The following is an 11,736-nucleotide window of genomic DNA, read 5'->3' as shown; positions in this document are numbered from 1 at the left end:
TTTTTATTTTTTTTTGTAAACGCGAGAGATGCAATATATAAATAAATAATGCCGGAATGTTTGTTGTTCTTCGGCAGTTGATTCGCTGACCATTTCCAGTTTGTTGAACAGCACATCGAACTATGCACACTGCACACACACTCACACCACAAACACTCACACCCACCCACACACACGCACAAGCTGACCCCCTTGTGACCCCATGCAAATGAGCACGTGCTCGCCCAAGCTGCAGACACAAGACGCCTCAGGTGTGTGTAATGACATTTATTTGTCATTTGGAAAGTTAATGTCTTTCGAGAACAAAAGTGTTAACAACCTTTTTTTTAATTCGCCACATAATAAATGGACGTTGTAAACATACACCAGTGGCAATAAATACACAACATATATACAACACAGGTCATAGGTCACGACGATGACGGGTGTACAGTACAGAGCGTAGATTAAAATGGGGAGGGGGGGAGTAGATAGAGGAGCGAGGGGGTTTTTGATGTCAGAAACCACAGTTCTGGTCTTTCAACCGATCACGTGACGAGTCAGAGTGAACAGCCTGACGACACCTTCCCTGTACAAAGTACATCATATACCTACCTGTCTGCACTTACCTGTTGGTCAGATGTATCGCTAGCAAGTTTAAGTTTCGTTACGTTTTTGATTGTTTGCCTCATGTTGTTGATGACATGCTAGAGGCCGTTAGCACCAAACCACGCATGTACTAGTAAGACCACGTGATCACGAGTGAGATTACCGCCCACGTTGTCCATTTACGGGATTTTTGTTGTTGTTGTTGTTTGCTGATTTGCACTACGTGAACATCCTAGGAAGCGAACAGTGCCCAGTCCTAGTGGAGGGGTGCAATGTCACGTGATCTCACAGCCAAACAAATAAAAACTCAAGATGGTAACAGGCCGACACTCACTGGACGCGATGTTTGTTTGTTGACAGCCAGCCACTGAGACAACAACAGAAGGTCTATGGAAGCCAAAACAAGTCTCAGCTTGGGTCGGAGGAAATGAGATGTAGACCGCTTGAAGTTGAGGTGAAAGTACAAAAAACTATCTTTCCAAGCCTCACACTGAGATTTTGTCACACTATGCAGCACCGGAAGTTCAGTCACAGACGTTGTAACAGACTTCACGGCCCATCGCTGGACCAGAGACTGGAGGATACAAGGACATGATAGACAGATAGAGACTGGATAGGTTCTCTGTGACAGTCTGATGGATACAGTTATGCTTGAGAGACTGCTGGATACAGTTCTTTGTGAGAGACTGCTGGATGCAGTTCTAGTACGTGACGTAGTTCGCATAGATAAGTACACAGCTGAAAGGTTGAAAGGTCAGTTGTTTGAAAAAGCTGTCTCCACTCTCCGTGGACCCAAGATGTTCGAGAAGATACACAAACGAGCTACAGAGCTGGAGCCGACAAAACATTTTGAACACATGGCGAGGAGCACTGATCACGTGACAAGGGCACGTGACCAACACAGACTAGACTTTCACGAGACTGGTGACTGGCAACACAAGATGGCCGCACGAATCAGAGAGCAAGAGGAAATGAGAGTGAAGGGAGATAAACAGCAACACAATGTCGATTTTTTTCTTTCACTCTTTTCTTCTTGTTTTAAATCAAGAAAATAATCGCGTTTATACACACTTCCTCCACCCTCCCTACTACATTCCTGTCTGCAATGTCCACCGTACTGAGACACAACAGACACGTGCATCACACACACACACACACATACACGTGTTGCCTCGCACTCAGGTGACGGAAGATACAAGCTGATGGCCGGATGCAGGCCAGGTGTCTGTAGCTCGCACCTGTAACTGTCCTCGAAAATACACCGACCTCCACTCACTGCGCTGCGTTTTCTTGACGAAAAGAAAGTTCACCCCTGACCTTTGGGTGGTTGAGACAACTATACTCTCGACAACAGCTTTATGTGAAGGTGGCAACAATCTCCTTTCCTCAATGCCATACCCTCCCCACCCATTGCCGACAGGTGGGTTGACTGGGGAAAAGTCGCCGCGTCTTTCGTGTATCGAACCGGCCTGCCTTCGTGTTGGGCCACCCGTCTGTTGACCTCTCGGGTATCTGCTTTACGATTTTTAGTATAACAGCAAGGTAGCAAATATTGATCGACAGGTGTGAAATTAGTTTTACTGGACTTGGTCACCATCCGAGCGAATCTGTTTCTACACTTTATAAATATTTCATCTTTCAGATTTCTGTAGTAGTCTCAGGGAACAGTTGTTCCTAAAACAACTCGTGTCAGATAAACTTAAATTATTTTCTTCAGGAACTGAGCTGGTAACATGGATTTAAATAAAAGAAAACGCAAGTGAGCGAGGTATGAACACTACTGATATTAAAAGATTAAAAAAATACAAGACGAACCACTTGTAAGTTCTCTCCCTTCCCTTCACGGCCTCGGCGTGATTGTGAAAGTGAATGAAACCTTTAATTATGGCGAGCAGGTTAGCCGTGTCACACTGATAATGGAGTGGAGCTCACTCTACCTGAGCTCACTGTCACGGTGAGTGAAATCCAGGCTGCACGTGCACACTGTCTCCAGTTGCCTCCCTTCATTTATTGGGTGATCGTTCTTGTCGTTGTTACTCTGACAGCCACCGCTCACGTCACATATTTTGCTGCTTTAATCAGCAGAAAAAAATCTTGAAACTTACTGACTGCCAGACTACAACAAATAACCGTTATTTTAAATCGTTGGCTGTAACGGTCAGCACAGTGGAGCCGCGTGAGGCCGGACCTTGTCCTATTGTCGGCGACTGATTACTGCAAGAACACACACAACAGTTTAGTTGTTAATGTTGATGTCCAGTCAACAGGTTACGTGTCAATAAAGCATCCAAAAAGATTGTGTAGCCCCAGATTGGATACTGAATGTGGCTCAGCCGCTGACAAAGTAGAGAAGCAAGCAGCATCTTGACGAATGTCCGCCTGTAGTGGTAGTACCAAGCTGCCGGCTTCTCTGTGGTCAACCTTTCCCACTTCCACTTCTTCAAGTGGTACGTGGAGAAAAATTAATGTACAATATCAATCAGATGTAAACTGCTAATCGTGGTTCTACAGAGGACATTTAAAAGGGAGGAACCAGTAGACGGGGGACAGTGCTCTCCAGGTCACAAGCTTTAGACAGAGGACCCACCAACATCTCACGGCGCACCAATAGGTTCTCTCGTTTCCTTGACAACGGTAACAGGATTGTCATGGCCCCACAGCCCATCCATCACCATGAGGACATCTGTAACAGCGGCAGGCACCGAGCTCTGCGCATACTGAGGTTGTCTTGACAACAAGAAAGCCGCTAGAAGCTCCTTCCCTCGAGATGGAGATAAACAGTTTGTATGTATTACTACAGGCCTGACATGTCTGCTGTGAGCGGTTATTGTTGACCGATGTACCCAATACACCTTAACAGACAGAAGACAGAATGGACAGAACCACCTTCTTACTCTTCGGATTGAAAACAGACGAAGTCTACCTGTCAACTGTCTTCTCAAACTTTGATAAAGAAATCGTTATTTTCCTCCTCTTCTCCTTTGTTCTTCTATCTCAGTTTTAAGCAGATGTCAGTTTGAATTTTTTTTTCCTTTTCTAAGAATAACTGCATTTACGATCTAGACAAGACCAAGACTGGACAAAGACTGCAAAGGTACAGCGCGTACATTTCCAGTTTGCAGGTAAAATCCACCGACACTGCTACCTGTAGAACTCATTACCACTGCTTGCTTACCATTAGTAACTCACCTACACTTGTAGAACTAATTACCATTACCAACTCACCTACCTCATGACCGTGGTCTTGTTTACAGAAGGTTTTACTCTTTCCCTCTAACCTCACTTTTATCAGCTGTCTTTGTTGACTTTATTTACAGTTCCACTGCTCCACAGCAAACCTTTTCTTTTTAATCGACATAATTATTTTTAAGGCAAGTTTCCAGAGCGCGGCCTGCCGTGAAGAGATAAAAAAAAAAATACTTCGTGCAAGAGAAAACATCAAAATAAAAGGACAGCTACCATCACCAACAAAACTAAGTAGAACTGAAGAAAGGAAAACATGTCAGCTGGCATCACCAATCAGTTGTAAGAGAAACAATACACAAAATAGAAAAACAAGATTAATTAAAGACAGGAGACCTCATGGCAGCTCAGTGTTAAAACTGAGGAAATCTCAAAAAAAAAAAAAAAAGATAATATCTTTTGCAGAAAAAAATATTTTTCTTCTAGGACACGGAGACAGTAACAGTAGCACGACCATGAAGTGGCACAGATGTCGAGACACCCGGACTTCACCCGGACTGACAGAGTTCTTCTACCCGACAACGAAAACTTCAAGTGAAGAACGTGTCCAGGGGAGGTCACTCTTTCTACGAGTTCAGTGAACAATTCCTGAAGCACAAAGCAGGTTGTTGTTGTTGTTGTTGTTGTTGTTGTTGTTGTTGTTGTTGTTGTTGTTGTTGTTGATGAGAACTTACTGATAATGAATGGCGAAGATGAGGAAGGTAGAAGACAATACTGTAGCTAGAGATCCTCACAATACTGTACTCGGCTCATCACCTCACCGCCACGTGCACTGTCGTCTGCTCAGGTAGCAGCGCAACATTCACGCACATTCACTCAGTAGTCGGGCTGCTACACCTCCACCTTTCACAACCGCCATGTTTGTTGACAGACACATGTCCATCACTGCAATGCACACAACTAAAGAACGAGTGAGTAAGAGAGAAGGAGAGAAAGAAAGCTTATTTAAAAAATGAAAAGAAAAGGTATTGTTATCAGTTATCGCCCCCATTTAAATCTCTGACAAGTACACTGGTGAACATGAAGTAAAAATATCATTGGTTAAATTAAAATGGGATAAGTAAAGATGACAAGTACATTGTTCGCGTGATGTCTGCCAGCGTGTGGAGAGAATGAACAGTGTGTCGCTTGTCAGGTGACTGGAGCCCCGGCGCACACACACCTTTGACCAGGTGAGTGGAGGGTGGGAGCGAGTGTGATGACGTCATAGCGAGCCGTTAACGACCTCCCTCGGACATGACCAGGGGCAGACAACCATCACAGCTCCAGGACTGAGAACACGGAGCGAGGACGACGGGAGGAAAACACCGCCTGACCCCATCTTCCAAGAATCTTGTAGCAGAACCACGGAAGGTGAAAGTTCGCCAACAGTCGCCCCCATTGTTTCCCCAACGAATATTGTTTCAAATGAGCCTCAAGCAGTGCATTCGATTCCCCACACTTTCCCCTTTTTATCTTCAATCCAAGGGTAGAACGGGGCTGAGAGGGGGTAAGGGGTAGAGAGTGGGTTGTGTCAAGTTTACGTCACAAGCCTCGTTTTCGCCTGGGGGACAAGCTGTGTGACACGGGAGTCCTGGAGCTTTTAGGTAGCGATGCAGTAAACACACAAGTCTCGCGTGCTCCCGTGCCTTCTCGGCGCTCATCTCGTCTCGTGGCACAGCGCCAGTCCCGGCATGCCCAAGCCGTCCAGACCCGCCAATCCGCTGGCACAGTGGTCCGCAGCGCCGCCTGTCGTCGACTTCTCGAACTGAATCTCGCGCATGCGCTTCTTCTGCTTCATGCGGCGGTTCTGGAACCAGATCTTGACCTGCGTCTCGTTGAGGCCGAGGGCAGCAGCGATCTCGATGCGTCTGGCCCTCGTGAGGTACTTGTTGAAGTGGAACTCCTTCTCCAGCTCCGTCAGCTGCTTGTTGGTGAAGTTGGTCCGTCCTGACCCCGGCCCGACCCCGGCGGCATTGCTGTTACCTGTCGTGGCCTGCTGCCCTCCCCCTCCTAGAGACACGCCGTTCTGGCAGCTGTAGTTGGACTGGTAGTCACTGGACTTGGACACTGAAACAGAGGACGAGATGCAGTAGGAGTCAGTAGGAGTCAGTAGGAGACCTCGGGTAGTCATAGAGATGATTCAGGAATGACAAAAAGCACTCAGTGCTCACATCATGCCAATACTAACAACAACAATAACACAAGTCGATAAACACAAACGACGGCCAGTCAGGGCAAGGCAGTCTCCCAGTGAATGAGTGAATCGAACATCTTGGAACGAAAATGTTCTTTGTCTCTAATCACCAACCGTGTGTAAAAAGATTTGTGTGCAGGCAAGCGACGACATTCTTGAGAGAGAGACAGAGAGAGAGAGAGGGGGGGGGGTCACCTCCCTTTACCCCTGTCTTCACACGAGGCGAAGAGAACATTACAAAGAGTGAGACGTTTATATGTTTTTGTGCTGTGTTTTTCTGTCAGTCACTCGGTTGTCTGGGGTAACAACATTCAGCAGGACAATCGCTTGTTGCAAGACTAGAAAAAAAATGAGTTTCATGCATAAAATCTCTGGATTCTAGCGACTGCGCACTGAAGCGTGGCCTGTGGCATGCGCACTCAGTGTACGGGCACGGAAGGCAGCGCCGCCATTTCCATACATTATCATCCTCCAGTGTCCACTTCCACATCGCAAGGCCCCTCCCGATCTCCCACAGTCCTCCAGCGGCCGCAGAACGGAAGTGGCGCAGGAAGCTGGAGACTAGCCGGGCTCAGTGAGTTTACGTGAGGGGAGCCCTGCACCCCACACCCGGCATTGTTCAATTATGGGGCTCAACACTTGGCCATACGCTGAGGAGGGGGCCGTGCACCTCCCAGCAGCGCCCGCGCTGCCGCCATGATGAATAGGCCAGTCGCACGTGTGGGCACCCCATGCATCAAAATAATGGATGACTGCACACCCAGGGGCTTCCGCCGGCCCTCTGCTGGTCCCCACCCTCTCCTCTAGCTGTTCTTTTCTCTGTTTGTTGGTTCAAACCACCGGCCATCGGCCCCAGTTCTTGGATTAAGGTTTTAAGAACATTCGCTGGCAAGTTCCTTCCCTCCTTCTGCCCTTCTCTCTAAAAATAACTCATTTGTTACGAAGGCAGTGAGTTAGGCGATGATTATGATGATTGAACTGGCATGAGAATGACAATGACAACGATGACGATAAGATGACAGCGAGAATAAAAGTAATGATTTAAAGACGGTGAGAATGGAAAGTGAGGACGACTGTAGAGGAATGAACAGTTCATGACGACTACACAACAGCAGGAGGACTGAGGGCGTCAGCTCCCGCTCATCTCCTCCACAACGACAGCAATCTCCTCCATCTGGAAGCGACTTTTGTCTGCTGCTGCTGCTGCTACTACTACTGCTACGACTACTAAACACACTACACTTTCTTGCATGGATGCGAGACCAGTGCGCTGCACACGGAAGACAACCATGAGGAAGAAAAAGAAGTTTGCTGAATTCCTGCTGATCCGCGGCGTGACAGGTAGACCTACGTGTGTGGTAGGACATCAGCAGCACAGACAGGTATGTTGGGGCGAGGCCGTGACGACAAGGGTGGCACCGTGTGGCCATCTTGTAATCAGTGAGGTGTGACTGGCCACTCGCGAAGGACGAGGTGTGGCATTGGTCACGTGTCACCTACACGAGCGGCTTTATTCACAGCCCTTTGATGTTCATCCTGTAGACGGCCTGAGAGATCGACGACAGTTGCAGCAATTCCAGCCGCGACAACAAAAACAGAAATGAGCTTGGTGACAGCCACTGACAGACACTGACAGACACTGACAGCGAAGATGGGATGCGACTAATCACGAGAAGCTGGAGAAAGATGGACTCACAGACTGCATTGATGGGAGATTCAAGAGATAATGACTCATCGGTATTAAACGCTTCTATGCACATCACAAGAATCTACAGGAAGTCTTACCCTGATGTAATATTCGTACTTTCTACTTTGCCAGTCACGTGACTTACACACACTTAATGACACAGGTATGACACAGGCATGTCACAGGTATGAACTGACTGGAGCTTTACATATAATCGGTCTTACTAACGGTCCGCTGTATGAGTGGTCAAATAAACTGCACAGAAATGCAGTATTGACATTAAATAGCATCCTGTAAGATTTCTAGACAATTATCCGCATATAAAAGCAGATTAACAAAAATTCCCACAGTGAGAATGATGCTGCACAAGGCTCGTCGTTTGTCCAGCTGCCATCTTACTTGGACATAGCGAACAGAAATATTCCATTAAAAATACCAAAAATATTGACAAAGTGGTGTGAAAGAGAAATATATGTATATAGCCAGTATGAAAGAAATGTATTAGTGATGTGAGAGAGAAATATATATTATTGTAGTGTGACAGCGCCCTTTACACAAGGACACGTGAAGACAAAGACTGGAAGGAGGAAAGCAAGGAAGAGACAGGCCGACAAACGGACGGACAGACACAGATTGAGACTAATTCAGTTTAATAACCGCTGGCCGCACTGTCTGCCAGTGAGTACGTATCACCTGCGTTAAAAGCCACCCGTGTGACAGGAGGTTAACTGTCCCCCCGTCGGCGGTGTTTTGCGAGCGATCTTGGGTAGTGGTGCTTTCGTGAAGACAAACATGGCGTGTTATTGTTTTACAGGCTAGTGTGTTATTGGACTCTCCAGCCATGGAGGTGCGCATTGTCTGTGACAGACACTTGGCGGGTATATCGTTTCAGCCGGGCACCCAGCTTCGCCATTATCCGAGCTTTTAGCCAATTACTCCTGGCAATTAGACGCAGCACGCGCAGTCGTGTGATGGATGGAACGCCTACCTCGTCTAGCCGACTTTCACTGCGCTGACGACGCATGACCGGAAATTGGCAGGCCAGCACGTGCGCCTCCATGTCGCTACAGTGGCGCGGCGGGTCAGTGGGCAGCGCGCGGAGTTGTCTTTCCCATTCCTTGCTCACAGTATTGGGTGCACGCGGCATTTTGGCTCGATGAACCACACGATTGGTCTTCAGAGGCCGCCGTGTCAATTGCTGCGGATTTTTGTTCAAATGACAATTTGCACCTCACATCCGGGAGGTTTGTAAAAGAGGAGCCGAAGGCATCCGCGGAAGTAGGCTGCGCGGCGCGGCGCGCGGTTGTCAGGCTATTAACTGCGGCCGGAAGTGGCCGCGCTGTAGATTAGAAATGACGGAATCCATCTGACAGGAAAGGGGGGAAATATCGGGAAGGGCGAAATTTTACCTGAGACTCGACGGCCCGATACCTGGCCGCGGATCGCAGATAGAGTTACTTCCCGCAGACAGCACTGGCCCCCGGAGTTATCGGCCCCGAGATGCAACGTGGCGCCCGCGTCTCAGGTTCAGTCGTTGGCGGGCTTTTGTCTAAATTGCCTGACGTCACATCCAGCGATTGTTTTGATTGGCAGGGAGGGGAGGGATAGTGCTATTGCCTGGTGAAGGAGAGAAAGTGTATGAGACGTAATGCAGGAAGGAGGAAAGCGGAGAGGAATGGGTGGGTGATGGTGAGGTGATGGGGAGGATCACAGGTAACTCAGTGTGTTCGCGACTACCTGAGTGACTACTAAAAGTGAGAACGTGTCTGTCCTGTGCTGACAGTTGTCGTTATGACAAGTCGGCTTGACTAACAGAGTGGGGGAGCCCCTGTTTATTGATAGAGAGGATTTCTTAGCGCAGAGCAGGCACGTCGCGGAGCTGAGGGACACAAATGCGTATCGCAAGGAAAATTCAAAGACAGAAAAATGAAAGTTACAGGGCGCGAGAAGTGGAGGCCATGCTGGAAAACTGATGTCAACGTCCTGCTGACTGGTTCCGTCAGACCGTATTTCACGTGCTGCTGACTACTCCTGTCATTGTCTACTCAACGTAACGCTTTATTACATTACAAGGCTTCAAGTTCCGTCAGGAAGGGAGGCAACTCTATCGGCCAGCAGCCACCAGGTATCGGGCCGCTGAGTCCTAGGTCACATGTCCTTCCTAATCAGTTCGCCACACTATATTACGTCATTCTATACTTATTTCGTCATGCAGTAGTACGTCAAACTTTAATTCAACGTCATACTGGAGTAGTTGCGTCATTCTGCATTCAACGTCATACTGGAGTAGCTCCGTCATACTCTTTTCCATTCATGAACACGTGACAGAGATGCATTGATGATAATCTAAGGCAGCTCATGGGTTATGCCTTGTTGTTATTGTTTTCACACTGTGTAGTTTAATATAAACAATGGTTCACAAGCTCTAACGAGTGCTTTAATGTCTGGTCTGCACGATAACACCTCTGCTCCAGTCTCAGCATCTGGCGTACCAGCGTAACACACAAGTAAGACAATGGATTATGTTGGGCTTTCTTATCAAATGTTTGGCCGTATTATATCGTGTTTATCATTATTATACTAAACGGCCTTCTTATCAAAGTATGTTTGACTTTCTAAAGAAATGAAAAAAAAACTCTGATGAAATCCCGTTTTGTATACAAAGCTGAGTGTGTAAAGTCAGACTGCACTGTCGACTAATTGCAGCCATGCATGCACACGCACGCTCACACACACACACACACACACCGCCATGCACACACTCACGTGACGACAAGCGTTCATTGCAATCAATAGCCTGTCTCCCCATTCCTTCAACTCCCCCACACCATCCTGCTCCCCCTACCCCGGCACTGCAAGTGCAGAAAGCTTTGCTTGTTTGGGGACGGGTGGGGTTCGGGGTGGGAGGGACGGGGAGTTAGTGAGGGGGGGGGGCGCCGAACGGGTAGAGGAGCCAGAAATCTGTTTATTGCCGATATTGGAATTATTGTCAACTCATGAAGGGATTTTAATCAGAGTGCTGTTGGCCGCGGGGATATTGCGGGTATTAGAAAGCGAAAGAGTCGATAGCAGAGCAGGCATGAAATTGATGCTTGAATTAGCCACGAGTTCCGCACGGCAGCTTCCTGTCATGCGCAATAATGCCGTTGTGTTCTGGCTACTCGGGAGGAGTTTGGGCGCCAATTGGCGTGAAACGTTGTGGGAGCTGGGCCACGGGTTCCAGCGGCGTGGCCATGAATATTTAATTGACTTGTCGACTGATTAAACAATGTTACAGTCAAACTGTTGTTGGCTTACGAACAACGAGCGTGAGCTGAGTTCACGACGTTCAGACTCAACGCCCGTGTCCCCTGCTGACGTCACAGTCTCCAAGATGCCACGCGCGTCACAATGCCAACAACGTCACAAGTGCCCCACTAACCGAGACGTCACGAGTACTGCACAAAGGTCAAGTGTCAGCAGACATTTTATTGTGTGAAATCTCCGCCAATACTGAGTCTGGTTACAGCGAATGGTGTTGGACTGATTCTAATGTCAACTTGTAGACAGGTCACAGGTCACTGATATTGTCCGAGCTGTTAAGAGCTCCGTCATTAGACGCACAACACATTCGCATTTAGAAGAGAATTGGCAGAATGTTCACCAGGAGGACAGATGCAGTAGTTCAAAACTCTGTCTACAGTTAGTCAAAGAGTTCCACAAGTTCCATCCTGCTCCATTGGCCATGTGAGGACGCGTGGAACTGTTACTACGGTGCTGGTGTCCTGACACGCTGTACATGTAAACACGTTGGGTGCACGTGCACCAGTTTCTAGGTGTTAGTGCACCGGTATGAGGACAAGCGTCGGGGGTTGTTTTTGTTTTATTTTGTTGTTGTTGTTGTTGGGGGGGGGGGGATGACCTACGTCTGAGACACTGCTGGAGAAACCGCCTCCCCCTCACCACCATTCGTCACGTGAGGTGGGGGACAACCGCTACTTACCCACAACCACTGCCATCCTGCCAGGAGCTGACAGACAAATCATGGAACATCTGCTACACA

The 11,736-nt window shown here is 47.9% G+C and overlaps 1 protein-coding gene across 1 annotated transcript in view; it reads right to left on the bottom strand.

Annotated features, from left to right (window-relative positions):
- LOC112557608 (homeobox protein Hox-B1-like) overlaps nucleotides 1-11,736 on the bottom strand; it is a 62,105-nt gene continuing 50,369 nt past the window's right edge. The window contains exon 2 of the mRNA XM_025227580.1: nucleotides 1-5,880. Coding sequence (XP_025083365.1) covers nucleotides 5,471-5,880 — 410 coding nt within the window. The 3' untranslated portion in view covers nucleotides 1-5,470. The remainder of the gene's footprint in view (nucleotides 5,881-11,736) is intronic.

Source organism: Pomacea canaliculata, linkage group LG2, assembly GCF_003073045.1.
Source record: "Pomacea canaliculata isolate SZHN2017 linkage group LG2, ASM307304v1, whole genome shotgun sequence".
In the NCBI taxonomy this organism is placed as follows: domain Eukaryota; kingdom Metazoa; phylum Mollusca; class Gastropoda; order Architaenioglossa; family Ampullariidae; genus Pomacea; species Pomacea canaliculata.
Note: the sequence above shows the minus strand (reverse complement) of the source record. Positions and strands in the feature narration are given on the sequence as shown.